Raw genomic sequence first — 25,962 nt, 5'->3', positions numbered from 1 at the left:
AACCGTCTAGTATTTAGATCCCTACTGTTTTGCTCGTCTGTGAGTCAGGACTCCACAAGAACCTGACAAGTCTTCCCAATTTATCTTCAAGTTGGGGGTAGATTTAGGGTAACTACATCATAGCATTTTTTCCCCCAAACATATGAGCAAATTACATTATTTCTCGGGTTTCTAGAAATACTGCCACATCCGCCTGGCAGGCTCCAAGGATCCCCGGGCCTATTTCAAGACCAAGACATGGTGGCTGGGCCTGTTCCTGATGCTTCTGGGTGAGCTGGGTGTGTTCGCCTCCTACGCTTTCGCACCGCTGTCACTCATCGTGCCCCTCAGCGCAGTCTCCGTGATAGGTAAGACCAGGGCTGCCCCCCCCTCCCCTGGGGTGCTCCCAGCTGTGTGACCAGAGTGCCACTGCCAGGATCAAATGTGTCCATTGAACAAACCAGCTTTAGCTTGGATAGTAATAGCCTAATACAAAGGACTTCAGACACACCAGGCCCTGTAAGTGCTTACAGATATTAATTCTGCTAATCTTCCAGCCACCTGTTGAGGAAGGTGGTGGTGTTATCCCCATTTAACAGATGAGGAAACTAAGGCACAGGGTAATGAAATTACTTTCCCCAAATGACACTAGTGAGTAACAGGGCTGGGATATGAACTGGGCTGTGTGGCTCCAGGATCTGTTTAAGATTCAGCAACTTTATTAGGATTGCTTTTTATTTCTAAAAGAAGAAGGAAGATAAACCTTAACCCATATATCTTTTCACCGTCAAGATACATTAAGTTTGTCACTGGGTGCAGTGGCTTGTACCTGTCATCCCAGCTAGTTGGGAGGCTGAAGTGTGAGGATCACTTGAGGCCAGGAGTTTGAGACCAGCTGGGGCAACATGGAGAGACCCCATCTCTACAAAAAAAAAAAAAAAAAGAAAGAAAGAAAAACAATTAGCTGGGCATGGTGGTGTGCACCTGTGGCCCTAGCTACTTGGGAAACAGGAACAGGAGGATCCCTTAAGTCCAGAGTTTGAGGCTACAGTGAGCTTTGATTGCACAATTGTACTCCAGCCTGGGTGACAGAGCTAGACCCCATCTATTAAAAACACAGATTAAGCTTTTGTAGGGTTTGGGGCCAGGCCAGGCTGGTCTCAAATTCTTAAGCTCAAACTATCTGCCTGCCTTTCCTCCCAAAGTGCTGGTACTACAATCGTAAGCCACTGCGCCCGGCCATTAACTTTCTCATCTGCCAGCTTTCTATGATTTCCATAATCACTGAACCAGTGTTTCAGAACTTTTGAACCAACTAAAAGACAAGGGAGCTTTAATGTTCATGAGAACACAAGCAAAACAAAATTAGGAAAAAAAAATTTCTTCTTAAAGAAAAGATGTTAGTAGATTAGTGAACAATAGCTTTTTTGTGTGCATAGCAGCCAGGACAATGAACTTGCTTTGAAATATTTCTTTCCATTTTACTGGCAAGCACTACTCTGCCCAGATGCTCTTCTCTGCTCTTAAAGGGGAAAGTCATATTTTGGGTCTTACTCCTCCTTGAGTTAAGAGGTTCTCTTCTATACAAGGGATGGCAGATGTATGGTAATTATGTGCCCCTCCCTTCCTGTGCTCAAGGCAGACATCATTAATCAATCATGGCACTCCTTCCTAGAGAGCAGAGATGGGGCCTCAGAATTCTCAGTGTTTCCAACAGTCACTACCAATCACCAGGAGTTGGCAAAGGAGCAGAAACCTATTTACTTTCCCTGATCCTGTCATAAGGCCCTGTTTTTCCTAACCAGGGTTGGTGAACTGACAGCTTACAAAGTGAATGAGGTCCTCAGACATGGTGTGTGTTTTTTCCCCACACAGTGTTTTTTTAAATGTAATTTGAATGTCTTTAGCTGAGGCAAGTAGTTTGCCAGAGTCTCAGCCTGTCCCTGTTGTCTTACTTCCGGACCATTTTCTATGTTTCTGTTATGTTACTCCCCAGCCCCTCTATGTGATCATACCTGTAGCCTTATCACTCTGCTCTGCCCACTGCAGGTATCTCCAGAGGGCTCCAAAACCTTTTTCCCAATGAGAAATAAGTAAATGACTGGTGCTTTAAATATTAGTCTCCGAATTTTAATAAGGTTCAAATAACCAAATTCTTTTATTTTTTTAAAGAGGCCAAGTTATAATGATAAAACTTCAGATATCAACCACTGGGAATTAAGGGGCCCTAGAGCTTCTGAAGTTATCCACTGAGGAGTAATATTAAAAATAATAATGATTATCATTTATTGGATATCTATGACTTAACCATCACTGCTCCAGGTACTTTTAGTAGTAATACTAGCTTAGTTATTGAGATTGTGTACCAAATGACTTACATATGTCATTGAATTACCCCTATCATTCAGAAAAGTAATTTTCAATGGTATGCTGGTAAACCACCTCTCAGAGAGACAAAGGAGAAGAAAAAGAAGAGGAGGGATGGAAAAAAAAAAGAGAGATGGAGAAAAGGGATGGAAAGGTGGAAAGGAGAAAAGGAAGACCTGATTTGTAGCGTTTGCCAGTTTATATGGTATAGACATTATTACTCCCACTGTGGCCGATTTCAAACTACGGATGGTTTTCTGAATGTGTAACAAAATATTTAACATTCTATGAGCTGGTGTCATCTGGATCTAGCACCGTATTTCATAGGTTAGAGAACTGAGACTCAGGTGAAGTGACGGATCCAAGGACACACGGCCAGAAGAGGCAGAACTAGGGTAGTGAGTGATCCGGGTCTGTTCACAGTGACTGCCAGCCCTGTTCTTTTGGGCAGTCCCAAGGGTGTTTGAGTACATCTGTGAACATGGAAGAGCCCGGAAGAGGAAAGAGCCAGAGAAATGTCAGAGGTGGGTGTTACGGTGGAAGAAGTAAGCGCCCTGGCCTCCTGCAGTCCTGGGTTCAAGTCTTGCTTTCCCCTACCACCTTCATGATCTTCAGTGGGCCCTTTACCTCTCTCAGCTTCAGTGTCCCCATTTGTCAAATAGGAATAATGAGAGTACCCACCCCCGAGGGTGAACATGCCAGAAATAACTTGTGTAAATCGCCTGTCACGCAGCAGGTACTCAATGCTTCTGGCCTTGTAGGAAATCCTCAGGAAGGAAGGCTCCTCTCTGAGCCTCCCTTTCCTAGATGGAATCACACAGGAACCAAGCTCTTGGCAGTGTGAGTGACAGGTTAGGAAGTACCAAGTTCCAATGCAAAGGAGCCACCCAGAAGGCCTGGGCAAAGGGATGCCCTTTCACTGACGGCAGCCTCAATTCCCATTTCTTTGTGCTTCATTTTTCAGCTAGTGCCATCATAGGAATCATATTCATCAAGGAAAAGTGGAAACCGAAAGACTTTCTGAGTAAGTTCAGGGATTTGTACTGTGTCCTTAATTTTATATGAATGCTTTTTTTTTTAAAATTGTAAAACCAGTTCACTCTAATTCAGAGGTTATCTGCCTCCTGCTGTCCTCTGTGGTTCTATGTTCTGCCCTCAACAGGCTCCTGAGAGCTGGAGTTTTTAATCAGGGGTTCTCAAGCCTGACCACACATCAGAATCATCGGTGAAGCTTTTGAAAATGGACTTTTATCCACCCCATTGGATCAATTTTGAGCATCTATTATTGGGATTTTAGGAGGCCCAATAAAAGAAACCCTCTCTCCCTGACCAAGTTCTAAAGCAATGGGAGTCAAACACAGGCGATCAGAAGTCATGCTTTACTCCTAATAAAAACTAGATTAGGGCATTTTAGGTGAGCTAGATTAAAGCATGAAGCTGCTTAGGTGAGCAGCCAAGGGAATGTCCTTGCACTCTCCCCACAGGACCCTCCAGCTCCCAGTCAGACCTTGGGTGGGTCCCCCCAAGAAACACTTGGGTTTACAGAGTGGAGACACTTAGCAAGGATTATTGCTTCACATAGTTTGGGCCAGAGAAGGAAGAAAAAAGATCAAAGCCCCAGTGTTTAATTTTTAAGTAGATTAGCTCCATCCAAGTTGAGAAATGTAGACCAACAGGGCAAGAGGCAGAAGTGTCACTTTAATGGAGATCTCTCCACATGGAAACCCAAGGAGTTGGGAAGAAGCATTCCCCCCAAAACACCTACTAAGTGCCATGTTGTGTTATAGGTACTGGGGATACAGCAGTAGGATAAATGGGGCTTCTGCTCACAGAGATTATTGTTGTGTATGTGTGTGTGTGTGTGTGTGTGTGTGTGTGTGTGTGTGTGTGTGTTGGGGGAGGGGAGAGATAACAATAAACAAGTAACTAAATGAAGTAATTTTAGGTCGTAGTGAGTTTTTCAGAGAAAATTGAATGCTTTTGGGGCCTGGGGAGATGGGAACACTTTCCTAGACTGATCAGGGTCAGACTCTCTGAGGAGGTGATTTTTCCCCCCAGTTTTTATTTTAATTTCAGGAGTACGTGTGCAGGATGTGTAGGTTTGTTACATAGGGCAACGTGTGCTATCATCCCATCACCTAAGTATTAAGCCCAGCAACCATTAGCTATTCTTCCCAATGGTCTCCCTCCCCCAAACCCCCACCCTCCAACAGGCCCCAGTGTGTGTTGGTCTCCGACCATGTGTCCATGTGTTCTCATCATTCAGCTCCCACTTACAAGTGAGCACACACAGTATTTGGTTTTCCATTCCTGCATTAGTTTGCTGAGAATAATGACTTCCAGCTCCATCTATGTCCCTGCAAAGGATATGATATTGTTCTTTTTTTTGGCTGCATAGTACTCCATGGTGTATATGTACCACATTTTCTTTATCCAATCTGTCATTGATAGGCATTTAGGTTGATTCTGTGTCTTTGCTATTGTGAATGTGCTACAGTGAACATATGTGCACATGTATCTTTATAATAGAACAATTTATATTCCTTTGGGTATATACCCAGTAATGGGATTGCTGGGTCAAATGGTATTTCTGCCTCTAGGACTTTGAGGAATCACCACACTGTCTTCCACAATCATTGAACTAATTTACACAAGGAGATGATTTTTTAAGCCCAGATCCAGTTAATACTAAGGAGATTTCCATCCCCAGGTCTGTGGGCAGGGTTTTCCACATACTGGGAGCCACAGGTGCAAGGATCTGAGGCAGGAACAAGCTTGGTTTGTCCAGTCTCAGTAAGGCTGTGTAGCCAGAGGGTAATGAATAAAGTGAGAGTGAGATCGGGGAGACATGGAGGACTGGCTGATGTGTAGACCTTATGTGCCATACTGAGGAGTTGAGGAGTGAGGTGATGGTGGCCCAAGCTCTGTCCTCAGTGATTCTGAGCTCTGGGCCGGGGCCGGGGCATTGGCATTCTTATAGAGCTCACCAGGGTGAAGTGTATACTGATGTCTGCAAATTGCTTTGAAATGCATCAAAAATAAAATGGATTAATACATGGATACAGAGATGGATAGATATGTGAGAAACAAGTACGAAAGGTCAATTTAGAATCTAGCTGTTGGGACTATGCGTACTCATTATACAACTCTGAACTTTAATGTACGTCTGAAAAATTTTAAAACAGAACTTCAGGGAGAGAAAATTTCTAAGATGTTGTGGATATACAGCCAGGTTTGGGGACCACTCTACATCACTGATATAGAATAAGATCAAGGTGGGACCAAGAGGCCAAAAAAGAAAAGAATTTTACTCTGAAAAAAAAAAAAGCAGGCCGGGCGTGGTGGCTCAAGCCTGTAATCCCAGCACTTTGGGAGGCCGAGACGGGTGGATCACGAGGTCAGGAGATCGAGACCATCCTGGCGAACACTGTGAAACCCCGTCTCTACTAAAAAATACAAAAAACTAGCCGGGCGAGGTGGCGGGCGTCTGTAGTCCCAGCTACTCGGGAGGCTGAGGCAGGAGAATGGCGTGAACCTGGGAGGCGGAGCTTGCAGTGAGCTGAGATCCGGCCACTGCACTCCAGCCCCGGCGACAGAGCAAGACTCCGTCTCAAAAAAAAAAAAAAAAAAAAAAGCAGAACTTTGCCAAAAGAAAAAACTAGAGACTTTGGAGCTATTGTCAAGAAGACCAAACGACAGACTGAATTTCAGTAGTCTTAATGATGGGGCAGGGGGATTAGGGCTGGTTCTAAGACCAGCATAGAAGTTTGCATCCCTTTGGGAATACTCTAGGTAGTCCTAGGATGAGAGCCATGCTAGTGCAAGCAGTACGCTATGTGACTTGGAAAAAGAAGGCCCCTCTGGGCATCTGTAGTTTTGTAGGCACAAGCCTTGATGAGCAGAGCATGGGCTGGATTGTAGCCCATCTCACCCATTCAGCCAGGTGCCCTTGTGCAGTAAGCACCCTACACAGCTGAACATGGCTGTCTTACCTGGAGTTCCATTATATTCAGCAAACATTCACTCAGTGCTAGACCTGTGTTGAACACTGCAGGTATAGAGATGAGTAAGACCCATCCCTGCCTGAAGAAAACTTTAGATAACAGACTTACTTTGTTGAGCTTAACCGTGGCTCATTCATTCATTGAACCATTCAACAACCATTTTTTGAACACCTCCTACATTTATGAGGCCTGGTACTAAGAATAAAGATAAAAGACGTTTAACATAGAATCACATTTTCTCTAGACAGTGGGATGAAATAGGCAAAGTTAGTTCTATTCCAGAAAAGTCCAGAGGCCTGTGGTTACCATAAGTGTGGCTTAGAACTCTCAGCTGTTTTTTGGCTGCCTGGGGCTGGGCTGGACCTTGGAGTCTTTTCACCAACCTTACAGAGTTCAATAGGAGTGTGACAAGCCTCCAGGGAAGAGACAAGAGCCATGCCACCTGGACCACTAACAGTCTCTGACAGGTCTTTGGAGTAGAATATTGATAGTAGTTATATAGCTATTATATAGTTCCCTTGACATTAGGTTAAATAGCCAGTTGGGAAAGGATGAGGTAATTTTTAAAAGGTACATGTTGAGCTCTGAAGGTTGGCCTTTATATTTTATTTTATTTGGTTTTTTAGTTTGCCCATAAAGTGATTTTAGTTTTAAAATGTTACCTATAATGTGCATTAAAATCACAGTGCAATACTATCATGGCTAAAATGAAAAAGACAAAATGTAAGTGTTGACAAGAATGTAAGTAGAACTCTCTTGCTCTACTGGTGGGAGTGTAAATTGCAATAGCCACTTGGGAAAAACATTTGACACTGACTACCAAATTGAACATCCACATATCCTACGGAGGAATTCCACCCCTCATTTTATACTCAGCAGAAATGCATACATGTGTTTCTCAAATGACATGTATAAGAATGTTCACAGCAACATAATTTTTTATAACTCCAGGCTGGAGACTCCTCAGATGCACCCCAGCAGTAGAATGGATAAATTGTATTGTATTTACACAGTGGATCACCGTACACAGTGCGAACGAATGAACTGCCACTGTGCCCCACAACGCAGATGGATCTCAGAAACATGTTGAGTGAATACAGACAAAAGAGATCACACTGTGTGGGTCCATTCATATAAAGCACAAAGCCAGGAAAAGCTATCAGTGCTGTTACAGGTCAAGATAGTGTTACCCTGAGGGCGGGGTCTAGCGATCAGTTTCACAAATGAGAAATTTCAGGATCTGACTCATGTTCTCTTTCTCCATCTGGGAGCTGGTTTCATGAGTGTGTTCACTTTGGGAAAATTCCTCAAGCACTTTTTGTATGCATGTTATGCTTCATTAAAGTTTTTTTTTTTTTTTTTTTTTACATTAAGTGTTTTTTTTTTTAACAAAATTAAGGAAGATCATTTATTTTTTAAAGTAAAGAAAAACCAAAAATACAAACAATAACAGGTCATGGTATGTTGCAGGAGAAGCCTGTTTTTTCGTGGCTGAGAATGTGTACTGTATCTCAGGCCTGTTACAATGAGTTGGTGACAGCCCCTCTTCCCCGCAGGGCGCTACGTCTTGTCCTTTGTTGGCTGCGGTTTGGCTGTCGTGGGTACCTACCTGCTGGTGACATTTGCACCCAACAGTCACGAGAAGATGACGGGCGAGAATGTCACCAAGCACCTCGTGAGCTGGCCTTTCCTTTTGTACATGGTAAGAGAAGCCTCCGCTCCTTCCCCCTGAGATGGCAGGTGGGAGATCAAGTCCTAGAAACCAGAAACATGAATACCCAGCAATAGGGGATTCCGTGAATTGTGGCAGATTGTACCAGCATGAAAGACCGTGCTTCTGGAGAGTATGCAGTTCATGGTGAAATGCTTGTTTTATTTATGTCCTGAGTAATATCAAAACCATTATATAGTCTGATGCCAGTTTTGTTTTTTAGAAGTGGGTATAGATTTGGTCATGTAATATATCTATGAAGGCCTAGATGCGAAAGCAAATTGCATCAGTGGTTGGCTCTGGGAGATAGTCTTATGACTCAGTCTTATTTCCTCTTCATCTTTCTGAATTGTCCAAAATTTCTGCAGTAACCATTTCAAACTTTGATGGTAAGGGGAAGAAAAAGTTAAAACTGTAAACAATTTAAGAATGTTATTTTATTTTTTTTCTCAGTATCACACTGCTGATAGAAGCCCAGGAGCCACGGGAAACTTTGTCTCCTAACCCCTCTGCCAGAGCTCAGTCCTCTGCCCCAGTTCTATCCCATTTTAAGTCTATAAATCAGCTGATTAAGGAAAACATCTAAAGTATTTGATAAAGCTATTGGTACGTTCTTGTTCCATGCCCTGCGCTGTGCTAAATACATTTTTATATATCATCTCAGATTCTCTTAACCCTATAAAGTAAATGTTCTTCCCATTTGATGCATGAGAAAACCAGGGCTCTAAGAGGTTAGCTGACCTGCTCAGAGTCCATAAAAGCAGAACTGGATTTGAAGGCTGGGCCCGCGTGGCCTCAGGTGCCATCTTCCTTCCCTGTGGCCTGCCGACAAAGGTGTTCACTGTTTTCCTCTGACATAAACAGCCTGGTCTCTGATTGAGTCTAGAGGCCCTGGAACATCCTTTTTCCTCAGTTTATCCACAAGGCAGAGGATCACTTCCCCTGAAGTGGGGGCTGTGTCATTTCCCAACTGGCAGCCAGCCCCGGCATGTAGTTGGTGACAGAGCAAAAGACCGCCTCCTTGGGCAAAGCTTTACCCCAGAACAGGCCTTTCACTCAGGAAGTCTTGGGCTTCAATCCTCTAAGTGCTGTGTGGCCTTAGCCAAGTCGCTTTCCTTCTCTGTTTCCCCCTCTGTAAAATGGCAAGAATCTCTGGACTTAGAATTGCTATTGGGAGATCCAGGAAGTAGCATTTAAGTCACCCAGAACGTGGTAGGTGCTCAGTGAATGACTCTGTTGTCTTACTTCATCATGACCAGGAGGCAGTGCTGCCAGCTGGAGAGATTTGGCCAAACCAAATTCAGTCAATATTTATTGAGCGTCTGCTGTGTGCTCGACACTATGGTTATAAAAAATAAATGAGACATGCCCACAGAACTCACGGACTGTTGGGAGGCACTGCATATGCACAGCCATCTCATGATAGAATATCCAGTGCTATTCCAGCATTCATTTTAGAATCATGGAGAATGGGCCACATGTGGTGGCTCACACCTGTAATCACAGCACTTTGGGAGGCTGAGGCAGGAGGATTACTTGAGCCTAGGAACTTGAGACCAGTGTGGACAATGTGGCAAAACCCCATCTCTATTAGGAAAAATTAAAAATTAGCCGGATGTGTTGGCGCGTGCCTGTAGTACCAGCTACTAAGGAGGTTAAGGTGGGAGGATAGTTTGAGCCCTGGAGGTCAAAGCTGCAGTGAGCCATGATCACAGTACTGCACTCCAGCCTGAGTGACACAGTGAGACCGTGTCTCAAAAAAAAGAAAAAGGAAAAAAGAATCATAGAGAATGGCTGAACAATTGGGGCCCCTCAAATGCAGGCACAGTGGTTGGGAATGTTGATGACTGGCAGCACATCCACTTGATGAAGTGTTCTGCAGCAATTAAAGATAATTATGACAACTTCACACAACATGAAGATTGTTTATGGTAACTAAAAACAGCCCAGTCCAAAATTGTGCATTGACTATAATGACAACTCGATAAAATATGGATTCCCTGGAACAAAGACAAAGAAGAAACAGAGGGAAATGAAAGCAGCTGTGTTTTGTGGTCTCTAATTAGAAGGAATGTTTTAAATGTTTCAAAATGCCCATTAATGTTTCTATGTTGTTTTTTATACTAAATCAGCTTTGATAAGGGGTTTGGGGTAGGCAAATGGGACGAGGCTGTTGTCTAAGTTTTCTGCTTTAGTTGCACTGGGTGCTAGGGCTGGCTCAACTTCTTGGGAAAGTGTTAGCAAATATCTGGGCTTTTAAGGGGTGGTAAGGACAAGTTGGTGATACGAGGAGGGGGAGCTTCTCAAACTCGGACTTGCCATCGTCTAATGGTAAGTTTCTACTGATAGAGCACCTTCTAAACACCAGGCACTGGGCCACCCAGCTCCAGACAGTGTGGTCTAGCAGGAAAGTGCATGGGCCTGGGAGCCAGACTGTCCAGGTTTAAATTCCTCTGTGTCATGCATGGGATCGTGGTAGTACCTGCTTCCTAGAGTTCTTGTGCTGATTTCATGAGATTAATTTAGATAAAATGCTTAGAACACTACCTGGCATACAAGGAGACGTCATTTAGTGTAAGCTATGATTACGGACCCCTTAAAAAGAATTCTTTTTTTTTTTTTTTTTTTTTGAGACGGAGTCTCGCTCTGTTGCCCAGGCTGGAGTGCAGTGGCCGGATCTCAGCTCACAGCAAGCTCCGCCTCCCGGGTTTACGCCATTCTCCTGCCTCAGCCTCCCGAGTAGCTGGGACTACAGGCGCCCGCCACCTCGCCCGGCTAGTTTTTTGTATTTTTTAGTAGAGACGGGGTTTCACCGGGTTAGCTAGGATGGTCTCGATCTCCTGACCTCGTGATCCGCCCGTCTCGGCCTCCCAAAGTGCTGGGATTACAGGCTTGAGCCACCGCGCCCGGCCCAAAAAGAATTCTCATCCCTATTTCCCACAGGGTTAACTAAGGTTTAGAGAAGTTAAGTGACTTACCTCAGGTCACACAACTAGTTTAGAGGCAGATCCAAGTTCAAACCCAGGTCTCCCTGACTCCACATGCCTTCCTCATTCTATTTTGTTAAGCCTCACACTGGAAGCTTGGCTGGGGGCACAGGGAGTATATACTCATATTCTTTTTTTCTTTGAGATGGAACCTCGCTCTGTCTCCCAGGCTGACATGCAGTGGCACGATCTCAGCAATTCTCCTGCCTCAGCCTCCTGGGTAGCTGAGATTACAGGCAGATGCCACCACGCCCAACTAATTTTTTTTTTTTTCTATTTTTAGTAGAGACCAGGTTTTACCATGTTGGTCGAGCTGAGCTCAAACTCCTGACTTCAGGTGACCCGCCCGCCTCAGCCTCCCAAAGTGCTAGGATTACAGGAGTGAGCCACCGCACCTGACTTCTTATTCTTGACCAAAGAGCTTGGTGAACAGTGTCTCCCTCTTGGAATGACCCATTGTTTTAATGGGGATACCCATGGAGCAGTGGAGTGGGAAGAAACCTTTTCAGCCTGATGAATCTTGGCCCTCCAAGAAAGAGTGGACATGAGGGTAGCACATCACTCTCAAAGCTTCAGCCTCAGGACAACGGGGAAGTCCTTCTCAGTACTAGCCAGGGATTAGAGAGATTCACTCTGTTGCCCTTTCCCCTGAATGTCTAACAGTAGTTTGGGAAATGCTGAATCATAGCTCAGTCATTCCCTTTCAACCCTGTGACTCTGATGATGGCCCAGCCCACCAGGGTCTCCCGGTCTTGACTACCTCTGTGGCCCCCACTGACCCCCCTGCTCGCTGCCTTCCACAGCTGGTGGAGATCATTCTGTTCTGCTTGCTGCTCTACTTCTACAAGGAGAAGAACGCCAACAACATTGTCGTGATTCTTCTCTTGGTGGCGTTACTCGGTAAGTTGGCATCTGGATGATTGGGTTTTGCCACCACCAAGAAGCACCAAATGGAGATGTGGGTTTTGTTTGCAGAGCTTTGGCCCCTGGACACAGAAGCTGCTTGAGACTGGCTCAGGTTGTTCTGTCTCCATCAGTGGCTCTGGGGAGCTGGGTCCCTGCTGACTGGAGACAAACTCCTGTCCTCCAGGAGCCTCCAATCTAAAGGGAGAAAATAGCAGTAAACAACTAGCCAAATTCGTAGGTTATGTAAGTTTGGGCAATAACAATTCCAATGAGGAAGAATTAAGCAGAGCGAGGACAAGGTGAGTTACGTTGTTTCAGAGATGGCAGAAGTAGAACAGGCCCCAGTGATTGAGCCCTGAAAAGATCCATGCAAAACCTATCAGAGCTTAGGAATTCATTCTGGATTCAAAGATGAGTGCTGTGGAAGAGATAGCTCCTGCATCAGCTGGAGGCTAGAACTGCATATTAATTTTTCCTTTTTTTTTTTTTGAAACAGTCTCACTCTGTCACCCAGGCTGGAGTGCAGTGGTACAATCATAGCTCACAGTAGCCTTGACCTCCTGGCCTCAAGTGATCCCTCTGCTTCAGCCTCCCAAAGTGCCAGGATTACAGGCCTGAGCCGCTGTGCCTGGCTAGAACTGTGTATAATTTTATACCTAAATAGAGCTGTGGGGAATCCATCCTTCCTGAGAAGGAGAAGTGGACAGAGGTGGAGGAGCAGGCTGGTGTCAGGGCTGGTAGAGCCTGCTGCCGTGCTGGTCTTGTGTCTCTGGCCTCAGGCTAGTGACCCTCCCTCCTTAAACCACACCGTCCACTTCTCTAAAGGGGGGGTATGAGAACATCCAAGTCACAGAAGGGAGTGGGGGTTAAATGAGATGTGCACAGGTGCCTAATATGTGCATGTGCATTTTTCTTCCAACCTTCCTATTGTGCACCCTACCACGGCCACAAGCCATCAACCAAATAGATATCTGTCACTGAAGACAGGGTTTCATTCATTAATTTTTTAACAGCTCTGTTAAGATATCATTTACATACCATAAAGTTCACCTGTTTAAAGTTTACAATTCAGTGGTTTTTAGTATTTCATAGAGTTGTGAAACCATCATCCTAATCTAATTTTAAAACATTTTGTCACCCCAAAAAGAAACCCTGTGCCTATTAACAGTCACTCCCTGTTCCCCTCTTCCCAGCCCCAGGCAACCACTAAGCTACCTTCAAAAAGGCAAAAAAAGATTTGCCTTTTTGAACTCCTTCATAAATAAAGTCATATGCTTTGTGGCCTGTTGTGATTGGCTTCTTTCACTGAGCATGATGATTCTGAGGTTCACCCACATCATAGCATGAATCAGTCCTTCATTCCTCAGTGACTTTGTTTTCAAAGTGGATGGGAAGGATCACGGCCCTGAAACATCCTCTCCTCTTACGTAGGAAGGCCAGAAGGTTCTGAGGCCATTGGCCAATCCCCTTCTCACTAAGGAGGACTCCCTGATGACAAGTGCTTAAGTGGCTGCCAGTGTTTGGAAACTGTAGCCTAATGGGTGAGGAGCCCGAGAGACACTGTGGGCGGGGGTGGGTATTGGCAGGAGAAAGCGAAATAAACCAAAGCTGAAGAATAGGGAAGCAAACCAGAGCAGCTGGGACCAGGACTTCACTTGGACCACTCTTGGGGGCTGTCTCTAACTCCTGTTTGGCAGGGCAGGCTGATGGTCTGTAGTTAGAAGGCATTTCTGAACAGTAGGGTAGAGCAAGGGTCTCCACAGGGAGGTGAGCAGGATGCTCCGCTGGGTACACAGAGAGAATATTAGAACTTCAATCATTTTTTCTCTGCCTTTTAATTTATATTCCTGTACAAATTTTATAACGTGCATACCATTTAAGTACAGGGTCACATGACTTTAATTTGAAAAAAAGTACACACATATTGGAAATGTTTGCACATATGCACAGGGGTGTGCCTTCCAAAACACTGGAGAAATGTTTTTAAAAATACAAGTGACTGCCGGGTGCGGTGGCTCAAGCCTGTAATCCCAGCACTTTGGGAGGCCGAGACGGGCGGATCACGAGGTCAGGAGATCGAGACCATCCTGGCTAACACGGTGAAACCCCGTCTCTACTAAAAAATACAAAAATCTAGCCGGGCGAGGTGGCAGGCGCCTGTAGTCCCAGCTACTCAGGAGGCTGAGGCAGGAGAATGGCGTAAACCCGGGAGGCGGAGCTTACAGTGAGCTGAGATCCGGCCACTGCACTCCCGCCCCGGTGACAGAGCGAGACTCCATCTCAAAAAAAAAAAAAAAAATACAAGTGACCAGCCGGGTGCGGTGGCTCACGCCTGCAAACCCAGCTCTTAGGGAGACAGACGTGGGAGGATAGCTTGAGCCCAGGAGTTCAAGACCTGCCTGGGCAATATAGTGAGACCTTGTTCTCCACAAAAAGGAAAAAAAAAAATACAACAACAACAACAAAATACCAGTGACTGAGCACTAAAAAACCCAACAACTCCTAAGCTGTTTACACACCACATGTTTTTCCTGTGGTTGCTATGAGACTGGTGAGTTCATTGATCCACTCAGGGATCTTTTTGGCCACAGTGCTGGGCACTTTGGTCCTCAGAGAACTGAACTTACTGCCCATGCTTGGCAGTTTAGAAGTGACATCTAGGATTACCTTCAGGAGTTTGGCTTTCCTCCCTCCTTTAGGGTGTAATCAGCACAGAGCATGGGAGTCCACGGGAGAGGTGCACACGAGACCCAGTGCAAATGGTGTTTGTCACCATGCAAACCACCGGCTTAACTCTGTTCCTGTTCCCTCCCCTCTGTCTCCCCAAGTCCTTTGGGGTTATAGACTAGCTTTCCGGACGTAACTCTCTGCATTTCCCTGAGGCTCCCCACTTGCCCTTGTCTCCCATCTGCAGGCTCCATGACGGTGGTGACAGTCAAGGCTGTGGCTGGGATGCTTGTCTTGTCCATTCAAGGGAACCTGCAGCTTGACTACCCCATCTTCTACGTGATGTTCGTGTGCATGGTAGCAACTGCCGTCTATCAGGCTGCGTGAGTTACAAATCGTTTTCCTGCTGGGCCCCACCATTCGGGTTGCTTCTCTTTTGGGGACCTGATGACATATGCCATGAAGCTACAAGGAGGGCCGAACATGCCACAGGGCCTGGCATCCCGTGTGGAGAGAGGGGCTACTAATTTGCTGAGTTGTCACCTGGAGGGTCACTCAAAAGATGAAGTCAGGCCAGGCACAGTGACCCACACCTGTAATCCCAGCTCTTTGGGAGGCTGAGGTGGGTGGGTCACTTGAGGCCAGGAGTTTGAGACTAGCCTGGCCAACATGGTAAAATCCTGTCTTTACTAAAAATACAAAAAAAAAAAAAATTAGCTGGGCGTGGTGGCACATGCCTGTAGTCCTAGCTACTCAGAAAGCTGAGACACAAGAATTAAAAAATAAAAAAGAAAGAAATATGAAGCCAGCAGTGGATGGGTTTTTCCCTGCTACCTCAGAATGTGAGATTTGTTTTGTTTTGTTTTGTTTTGTTTTGTTTTGAGATGGAGGCTCATTCTGTTCCCCAGGCTGGAGTGCAGTGGTGCCATCTCGGCTCACTGTAACCTCTGCCTCTGGGGTTCAAGTGAGTCTCCTGCCTCAGCCTCCCAAGTAGCTGGGACTACAGGTGTGTGCCACCACACTCGGCAAATTTTTATATTTTTAGTAGAGATGGGATTTCACATTGTGGGCCAGGCTAGTCTCAAACTCCTAACCTCAAGTGATCTGCCCACCTTGGCCGCCCAAAGTACTGGGATTACAGGCATGAGCCACCATGCCTGGCCAGAATGTGAGAAATTTGTGGTTGGAGGCAGACTGACTTCCCATCTTCTCTGGGGCAGGTGATCATCTCAGGGGCCTCGGAAGCATGGCCATCCCTAGGACGCACCTGCTTGTCTTCTGGGTTGGAAAGAAAAGTTGTCATTTCTTGCCTTCAATATATCACCTCCAAATCTTCCTGAGTGGAAGGCAAAGTACCCCCTCCTCTTTCTAAGCATGAAGTTAAATAAAAGGCAGCAGCCTGAGGACAGGGCCTGTGTCTTGTTTGCATTTGAGTCCTGGAGCCCAACAGAGGGCCTGGGAAGAGGAGAGGCTCTAAGAATGTTGTAGGTGACAAAACCTGTGTAGGTACACAGGACTCACCAGCACACGAGGCTGATTCAGCCTGGAAAGCTCAGGCCTCCAGGGACCATATGAGCAGCTGCTGCTGGCCCGGTGTTTGGTGTGAGCCCAGCTCTTTTCTCAGTGCTTTATGGAACCAGCTCATTTGGTCCTTACAACACTCCTTTGACGTAGAGGATATTATCCCCACTTTGCATATGAGGAACTGAAGCAGAGAGGGTAAGAGGCTAGGAAGTGGCAGAGCTGAGATCTGAACCCAGGTGTCTGGCTCCCCAGCCCATGCCCTCACCGCTCTGCTCTGCTGTTGCCTACTCAGCTTCTCCCAGACTCAGATTCTTCACCCGCTAATGAGAACAACAGTCCCTACTTAAGAGAATCACGTGAAGCTCTTAGGAGAACGGAGAACGTCTCTAGGGAAATGCCCAGTAAACATGAGCTGCTTCTATGATTATTGGCCTTGCTATTGTTATTTTGGTTATTATTATTTTTGGTCCCACTACAACAATTGCAGTCATCACCAGGGAGCCCCTGCCAGTCCAAGGCCCTGTGCTGAGCACTCCAGGTGTCACAAACATGGCTCAGATGCCCCCGCCCATCTCCTAAGGAGCTACTCATTTACTAACCAGTGCAGCCCACTGAGGGTGCTCAGCACCCAGGGATGATGAGGGTAGTCACTCACTGCCCTCAGGCATTCACAGCCCTGGCTGGGGGGCAGCCAGTGAACAAACTAGTACAGCCAAGCCGCATGCAGTGGCTCACACCTGTAATCCCAGCTACTCAGGAGGCTGAGGCAGGAGGAGCATTTGAGCCCAGTAGTTAGAGGCTGTGGTGAGCTATCATTGTGCCACTGCACTCCAGCCCAGGCCACAGAGTGAAGTAAAAAAATAAAAGCAATTGAGTGGTGAGCATGGTGTAAGCAACTATGCAGAGAAAGGGCAAAGAATATCTTCCAAAATTGGAGTATTTTTTTTTTCATAGATGGAGTGATTAGGAAGGACTTTACTTTTCTCTTTTTCCTATATTTATTGCAGTGATCACATTATTTTCTTTTTTTTTTTTTTTTTTTTTGAGGCGGAGTCTCGCTCTGTCGCCCAGGCTGGAGTGCAGTGGCCGGATCTCAGCTCACTGCAAGCTCCGCCTCCCGGGTTCACGCCATTCTCCTGCCTCAGCCTCCCGAGCAGCTGGGACTACAGGCGCCCGCCACCTCGCCCGGCTAGATTTTTGTATTTTTTAGTAGAGACGGGGTTTCACCGTGTTAGCCAGGATGGTCTCAATCTCCTGACCTCGTGATCCACCCGTCTCGGCCTCCCAAAGTGCTGGGATTACAGGCTTGAGCCACCGCGCCCGGCCATTATTTTCAAATTAAAAAGAAATTTTGTTGAAAAGAATAATTATAACACTAGGCAGAATGTGATTAGGGCTATAAGAGTTTCTGGGGGCAGGGGTATAAGAGATGCAGGAATGGCTCTTTTTAGTGGGGTGGGGATACAGGGGGTAAGGAGAAGGGCATTTCAGGTGACAGGAACCATGCGGCCAAAGGTATGAGACCATGATGGCATGGCTCAGTTGGGAAATGGGGATGGGCCTTAGCTGTGTTAGTCTAGGGGGAGAGTGGGAATCAAGCATGGACCCCAGACCAGGGATACACGGTGCCCTGTAACATGAGGGTGGCATTTTTAGAAACCCAAGGAACATTTCTAAATGTATCATCTTCATATTTCAAACCAAACTCTACTGTTGTCAGCTCTTAACCTTTCCAACATCTCCACAGCCCACTGACTGGAGTGCTTTTGTTTTGAAGGTTTTTGAGTCAAGCCTCACAGATGTACGACTCCTCTTTGATTGCCAGTGTGGGCTACATTCTGTCCACAACCATTGCTATCACAGCAGGTAAGGGTGGTCCATTGCTAGATTTCTGTCTTCTACTTTAGCAGCAGGGTATTATCCCAGGGTGGAGAGAGGCTGATTCTGCTGACTCGTTCTCCCCATAGAGTGGTGTATAGGTTCATGGAGAATGTGCAGGATTTCCAGACAGAGAGACCCAGGTTTGTATCCACACCTGCACAGACACACATCAGCTCTGCAAACATCACTTAACCTCTCTGAGCCTCAGCTCCCCATTCATAAAATGGGAGTGATAACGCTTACCTCCTAGAATTGTAATAGGTATGATCCAAATGTGCCCTATGCCATACTGTGTGTACTTTCACAAGTTTTGCTATCTTCTAACTCCACAACCCCCACTGGCTAAGTGACCACACATCTCTTCTATATTATTTTAGAGATCATGAATATGTATAGCATTGCAACATCATCGATGCTCAATAAGTGATCATTAGCATTACAGCCCCCTTTTCCTCTATTTCACCTCTAATTTCTTTTTTATTTTCTTTCTGTAGTGGCCTTAGAGGCTGCAATCATATAAAGCTGTTTGTTTGTTTAAATGGCATAATAGGTAACTAAAATCTTCAGAGTAAAAAATCCAGTAAGAACTAAGTGCTTTCCTTTGATGAAAGCCTGGCTGTAAAGCCCTATGCTCTGCACAGCACTTAAGACAAGTGGTGCCGCAGTTCCTGTCTACACAGGAGGAACACACAAGGCGCACAGCTTCCAGGGCCCATGCTGTGAGCAGCACCAGGGGCCATGAGGCATTGACCCAGAGCAGCCAGAAGCCATAAGCTAAGTCATGGTCAAGAAGCTTGGTCAAGAAGCGTGAAGTCCAGTCAAGGTTGAAAGGAATCGCAAACACCATGGTTGAGTGAGAACAGAAGTCAAGGCAGGGAATCAGGAGCTCAGGAATACAGCTGGAGGCCTGTGTGGGTGAGATGATTCCAGACAAAGGCTGGCTCAGGGCAGAGGCAGTAGGCCCACCCCACTCCCATATCACAGGAGTAGACCCACAGACTTGGCATCTACTGGCCATATGAGGTTAGAAAGCTCTAACAACATAATCACAAAGCCTTGTTTATCCATGTTAAGAAAGATGGAGGGGAGATGATTGCAGGCACAAACTGGTAAATAGGGTCTGTGGTTTAGTTCGTAAGTGTTCATTGTCGTTTTCCTGCTTTGATTATGCACTGTGGTTATGGAAGACATGACTGGGGAAAGCTGGAGGAAGAGTGCATGGGGACTCTACACCATTTTTGTGAGTCTAATATTATCCCCCAATATAAGTTAAGAAACATGGAGATCAGAGGGGCCTAAGGTGAAAAAAAGTTGACAACCTGATCCCCTAAATGGCTTTTATTCCATTCTTCTTGTAAGGCACCGTCATAACACATTTTGATCATTTTGGTTTCCTAAAGGGAAGAGAGCTTAGCCAAATCCTAGACAGACTTGCAGATGGGTGACTTGAAAACAGCTCAGCGGTATTTTCTATGATTTGCTGCTGCAGGTGCGATATTTTACCTGGACTTCATCGGGGAGGATGTGCTGCACATCTGCATGTTTGCACTGGGGTGAGTTCTGTCCTGCTTGCCGGCCCCAAGATGTTGTGTGTAGAATTCCAAGCAGGTTGCCCCCCTCTCTATCCTATTGCTACAGCTGCCCCATCCTTTAGAGTCAGAGGAGCTGTGGGGTGTGGGAACTTTCTCCCCAGAGGTGAGCATTTTATTCCTCTAAGGGCTTTATCTTCCCCTTTCTTCTCTTTTGGACTCTAATCTCTTTGGCATTTCTCAAATATCACATTTTGACACATGAAAGGTCTCTCAACCTCACCTTGGATCTAAGAAATGCATATTGAAGCTACATGAGATACCATCCTTTTGCAAAAACTAACAGGATTAATAGTATTCCACATTGGCAAGAGGATGAGGAGGCCAGCCCACTACCACACTGTTAGCTTACTTTAATGTGGGAGGAAAATTTAACAACAGCAACAAAAATCCAAACAGGCATACTTTTTGATGCAGTATTCCATTCTAATCATTTATCTTGGAAAAATGCTTCAACAGGGATGCAAAGACACATGTATGGGGCTATTGATTAATTTTTAAATTAGTTGTATAAGCAAACAACTGAAAACAATAGAAATGCTCAGCAGTAGAATACAGGTGTTAAAAAATTATGCCATATCTAGATAATAGCGTGCCGTGCTGCCATTTTGAAAACTTGAGGCCAGTCCATAGGTGCTGACGCAGAGAAAAGTTAGCCAGGTGTGGTGGCAGGCACCTGTAATCCTAGCTACTCGGGAGGCTGAGGCAGGAGGATCACTTAAACCTGGGAGGCGGAGGCTGCGTGAGCTGAGATCGTGCCACTGGACTCCAACCCAGGCAACAGAGTGAGACTCTGTCTCAAAAAAAGATTAAAATAAAAAATAAAAAAAGAAGATGAATCTTAACATTGTATCAAATGAAAGAAACCAGACATAAAAGAGTACATACTATATGATTTAACTTACATACTATATGATTTAACTTACATGAATTAAAGAACAGACTAATTTCATCCATGGTGAGAGAAGTCAGGATAGTAGTTACCTCTGGGGAAGGGCTGGCATGAAATGGAAAGGGGCCCAGGAAAACTTTCTGAGGGGGATGGAAGTATTTTCTGTCTTGACCTGGGTGATGATTCCACAAGTAAAATTCATTCATCGGCTGGGCGCGGTGGCTCAAGCCTGTAATCCCAGCACTTTGGGAGGCCGAGGCGGGCAGATCACGAAGTCAGGAGATCGAGACCATCCTGGCTAACACGGTGAAACCCCGTCTCTACTAAAAAATACAAAAAACTAGCCGGGCGAGGTGACGGGTGCCTGTAGTCCCAGCTACTCGGGAGGCTGAGGCAGGAGAATGGCGTGAACCCGGGAGGCGGAGCTTGCAATGAGCTGAGATCCGGCCACTGCACTCCAGCTTGGGTGACAGAGCGAGACTCCGTCTCAAAAAAAAAAAAAAAAAAAAAAATCATTCATCTAAACATCTAAGGTTGTTGCATTTTGCTGCTTGTAAATGATACCTTAATGTTTAGAAAGTATGCTTGTTTATGTAAGCTATAGGAAAAAGGGAAAAAACAAAGCAAAACAAAAAATAACCTGGAAGGCTATACACCTGCCTGGCCGAGTGAGACCAAGAGTACATGGACTCTCCACTTTTTGTTGATTTTTACTATCTATACTTCAGTAGTGATTGAAACGAATGACTTCAATTAGAAAAAACAAGTTTTAAAAGGCAAGGTTTCGAGAATCCTGATTAAATGGAAGTGAAGAGCCATGAGAAGCTCGCCCAGGAGAGTCTAATTTATTCTGATTACAGCTCATGGAGAGTGTAGGGCATGTGAGGCCACTCCAGCTATTGTTATTCAACTTGCATCTGCCCCTGCTGATCCCAGGCTGGCAGCCTCTCAGGGCTCCTTGGGCGGTGAGCCTTCCTCCGCAGCCTGCAAGCCTTTTTACCTCTTTCACATCACCTGAGCCTGAAAGTGTGTCCCTCCCCGACCCTGCTCCTGGCCTTATTTCTCTTCCTGTCTTATCTCCATTCCTCAGGTGCCTCATTGCGTTCCTGGGCGTCTTCTTAATCACGCGTAACAGGAAGAAGGCCATTCCATTTGAGCCCTATATTTCCATGGATGCCATGCCAGGTAAGGTTAAAGCCCCGTGGGTCTAGCTGACCATCCATGTAGAATGACTGCTACTTCCTGTTTAAAAAGAGACAACCAACTGCTGTGCTGTGCCTTTATCGTGTGGATGTTCTCTCACTGTCGTTTTTCTTTTCTTTTTTTTTTTAATCTTGTGCAAAAGGGTAGGCAATGGCTGAGGCACCTCAGTTGGTTTTGAGCACATCTTGCCAGTTCCGTGTCTATTTGGGGATCTTTTAAAGAAAATTCTGATTCATACTCATTATAATTAGGATCTGCAGCCCCAGGCTTCATGCCTGCAAATGGAAAAATCCATTCATCTAGTCGGAATGAAATGATCAGAGAGGGGAAGGAAAATGAGTGGAATGAAATTAAAACTTTATAATCTCACTCCCTGGATGCCACAAGGGAGTACATCATTCTGGAAAGCTAATTTCATAGTGAGCTAAGGATTCATACTGAGAAACACAAATGTAAATGCCTGTAAGCCCTGACAGTAACATAAACATGTGAATCAGGCAAATACTGCCCAGCAGGGAGTGGTGGGACCTGTGGAGGACTGGAAAGTGCCTGTCTAGCCTAAAGGAATTAGAAATTAGAATTCAGATTAGAAAAGTTAAGACATTGGACCAGCCTCAGATTTGCTGACCTAAACTCTGTAGGTTGCTGGTGACCATTAGCTTTCGCACTTAATCAACATTTTAATTTTATTTATACAAGATGGAACTGTCTCTGAAATATAATCTCCAGTCCTTCATTAACACAATCTCATGAACAAAATATAAACACATTGATGGTCTAGAGGACTGCTTACTCGAGAGGTTTTCATGCTGTAACGCTGTGATGCAGGTGTGTTCTCAGGGCTGACTGGTGTGCCCCTACATTAAATGGCCCCAGGGTTTATGTGTGTACTTTTTATATTAGTTCCTCCCCTCTTGTTATTAAGCTGTTGTCTGTCCTTGCTGTAGCCAGCCTGCCTGAGTATAGCAACTCAATGTCAATGTGCTCCTTCAGCCCAACTTGTTCAAATTACAAATAAAATCAAAATGAAGGAGCTCTGAGTTGGGGGCCTAAGATTTCTACTAGGAGTTAAGTGCATGAGCTTTGGTGCATGAACTTTTTAAACGTCTAATCTGGCTGCTGAGATTCCTTTTTTGCTAACTTCCTTGTTTCTCGGCTGTGTTCCGGATAGATGAGGGCGCTGGATAGCTGAATTCCAGATAGGTGAGGTGTCAACTCTGTGTGTGCAAGTATGTGTATGTATACGTGTGTTTGTGTGTTTATAAACTATGTGTATATATCAATATCGGTATTTGTGTGTGTATATATATATGTAGATAGATAGATGTATTTTCTGGTAGAAAATAGAAGGTAACCTAAGGTAATCTTAGATATCAACATTCTGTGGTCTGTTTGTAGGTGTGGCTCTCAGCTTTTTCTTTGTACCTTGTGACCAGTGGGATGTCAGCTGTTGAATCAGGGAGACCCTGCCCTTGCAGTGGCTTGTCAGGACACTTCTGATTGTAGGTGTTCTGTCCTGTGAAGAGCGTGGGCTTGGAGTTCAGATGACCTGGATTCAAATCCCAGCTCTACCACCTTCCTGCTGTGTGACCTCCCAAGGCCTCTCATCCTCACTTGTAACTGGGATTCCTTCTTTCAGGCTAGTGGTCATATGTGTAAAGGTCTCTTGCGCAGTGTCTGGGACATGGTAGATGCCTGGTTACGTTTGGTTTCACTTCCCTTTTGCTTTAAAAACCTTTGGAAGTTTCACACATTTGTTTGACTTGGTGGCAGATAGAACATGCAGAATAAAACTGCTGAATAGTCTCAGCCTAAACAGAGGTGCTTTTCCAGCCACTTGGTTTCCCTGGTCAGCATTAGGACCTTGCCTTTTGTCTACCTAGATTCGTATCTTCACAACAGACAACTGCTGTTCAAGAGGTATTCAAATTCCAGAAATGTACCACATCACTATTTGGAGAACCTTTGAGGAATTCATGCACCTGAAAGACTTCTTAAAAATGAGAATGAGAAATAGCCCCTGACCTCCAGGAGCTAGCCTGGCACTCTCAGCTGGGCCTTGGCCCTCTCCTGTTGAGCAGAAACAATTTCACAGAACATCAACAGCAAACAAGGCCACTCTGCAGCTGTGATGGATCAGGACATAAGCAGGTGGAATGGGAAGGAAAGGGTTTTTTTCCTAAAGTTAAAAATAAATAAATAAATAAATGAAAGAACACAAACAGGACTACTCTGCTATCCTGTCTAAACACAGACAAAAAATGGACATTGTCCAAATCATGAAAAACACCAAACATCTCTCTTACCTGGCTGTGAGAGATGGCCACCTCTTTACCAGTCACAGCTTTAGCTCCAATCTAGTCATCTTCTAGATAAAAACTAAGATCCCCAATTATGGAATTAGCCCTGCTTCCTGACAGCATCCAACCCAAAGCAAAGCCTCACTTCCTTGAACCCACCCCAAAGTCACCTAGTCCAAGCCAACCCCACCATAACTCCTTTCTAACCCCCTCTTAGATAGTTCGTGGTTCCCTGCCATGTACACCTCTCACATTGCAATGTGTCAGTAAACCCACATTTGTTAGACTGGAGGTGTATTCCCGTTGGTCTTTGGCTGGAGGGCATTGACAAAATCCAAAAGGTAAACCGGGCCTGTTAAGCCAGCTCTCTTGCCTGAGGACAGGCACCTCCTCAGCTCTTCTATTTCCCTCTTCTACCCTCCCCCAAAATCCAAACCACAGGCTCTTAGACTGTGCCCTTCGAAGAACCATCAGTTAAGTCTTATGCAATAGGGAGCCAAAGGGCCTTTCACGGACTGGGTCTTCCCCGGCCATTTGCAGAGTGGATAAGAGCACAGGCTCTGGTGGCAGATCCCACCTCTGTCTCTCATTAGCTGTGTGACCTTGGGCAAGTTACTTCACCTCTCTGAATCTCTTTCCAGAAAATGAGGACAGTAGTTCATCTCTGTCATAGGATTGTTTGGGGATTAAGTGCAGGTACATAGGGAAGCCACATAGCATTCAGTTAAGAGTATGGACTTCTGAGTTGAAAGCCCCAAGTTTGGACCCTGGCACTGCCTCTTACTAGCTGCGTGATCTCAGGCAAATGACGTGCTTCATTTCTGCTCCTTCGTTTTCCTTATCAGTCATCCTGAGGATCAAATGAGATAGAACTTTGTAACTATTTGGAACGGTATCTGCCACCAGTTAAATACTCAATACACATAACCATTGTCATTGCTATTATTTAAAGTGCTTAGCCCAGTCGGGTGTCGTAGCTCACACGTGTAATCCCAGCTACTTGGGAGACTGAGGCAGGAGGATCATTTGAGCCCCAGGTGTTCAAGACTAGCCTGGAAAACATAGACTCTGCCTTTAAAAAGAAAGTCCTTTAGCCCAGTGCCCAGGGCATATTAAATAGTTAGATGTCAGCTGTTATTATCATCATAGTTTCGTTGCATTCAATTTCTTATGACTCGGCCTGAAGGCAGAATTTGAAGAGTCTTAATTCCCTGGCAGGAAAAGTTGGCCTCAAAAGTAACCGGCCTGGCGAAATGGCTCACATGTGTAATCCCAACACTTTGGGAGGTGGGGCAGGTGGACCACTTCAGCCCAAAAGTTTGAGACCAGCCTGGGCAACATGGTGAAACCCCATCTCTACCCAAAAAAAAAAATTAGCCAAACATGGTGGCATGCACCTGTAGTGCCAGCCACTCGGGAGGCTGATATGGGAGGATCGCTTGAGCCCCAGAGGTTGAGGCAGCAGTGAGCCAAGATCGTTCCACTGCACTCCAGCCTGAGCGACAGAGCAAGACTCTGTCTCAATAAATGAATAAATGAACAAACAAACAAAACACGTCCCTCCTGACCTGACTAGGGGAATTGTAGGACAAAGGTAAAGGAATTAAAGATTAAAGGCTTTGCCCTCAAATGTAAATAGGAATCCCTTGTCAAAGTACCCGGAAGTAATAATAAGCAAATCTCACCTTCCCCTATATGTGGAGCAGGGACTTTAAAGTTAAAGGCCAAGATGTTCCCTCTGGGCATCATGATACATCTGTCACCTTCAGGTGCCCATGACACAAAAATTACTCTCTTTCCTCGACAGTGTGACAGAGTTTCCTGGATCCTGATTTAATTCAGCAGTGAAGCGTTGGCATCTACCACGTTCAAAGCACAGTGCTAGTTCCATTCCACCTGGGGCCCACACCGACATTCCCACCTCACTTTAGGCCAACTTGAGGGTTTCTCCT

The 25,962-nt window shown here is 45.5% G+C and overlaps 1 protein-coding gene across 4 annotated transcripts in view; it reads left to right on the top strand.

Annotated features, from left to right (window-relative positions):
• The window catches only part of NIPAL3 (NIPA like domain containing 3), a 59,056-nt gene that overhangs the window by 28,865 nt on the left and 4,229 nt on the right, over positions 1 to 25,962 (top strand). For 2 of the 4 annotated variants that reach the window (XM_033227817.1, XM_033227816.1), the window contains exons 4-11: positions 176 to 347; positions 3,311 to 3,370; positions 7,907 to 8,052; positions 11,852 to 11,948; positions 14,869 to 15,004; positions 17,923 to 18,011; positions 19,516 to 19,579; positions 21,598 to 21,692. In XM_033227817.1, the coding sequence (XP_033083708.1) occupies positions 176 to 347; positions 3,311 to 3,370; positions 7,907 to 8,052; positions 11,852 to 11,948; positions 14,869 to 15,004; positions 17,923 to 18,011; positions 19,516 to 19,579; positions 21,598 to 21,692 (859 nt within the window). Of the gene's footprint in view, positions 1 to 175; positions 348 to 3,310; positions 3,371 to 7,906; positions 8,053 to 11,851; positions 11,949 to 14,868; positions 15,005 to 17,922; positions 18,012 to 19,515; positions 19,580 to 21,597; positions 21,693 to 23,593; positions 25,085 to 25,962 lie in introns of those variants that run through there. The other 2 variants (XM_033227818.1, XM_033227819.1) reach the window with 2 other exon arrangements.

This window comes from Trachypithecus francoisi, unplaced genomic scaffold (assembly GCF_009764315.1).
Source record: "Trachypithecus francoisi isolate TF-2019V2 unplaced genomic scaffold, Tfra_2.0 Lachesis_group12, whole genome shotgun sequence".
NCBI lineage: Eukaryota > Metazoa > Chordata > Mammalia > Primates > Cercopithecidae > Trachypithecus > Trachypithecus francoisi.
The sequence above is the reverse complement of the archived record's forward strand: the minus strand, read 5'-3'. Positions and strand labels throughout refer to the sequence as shown.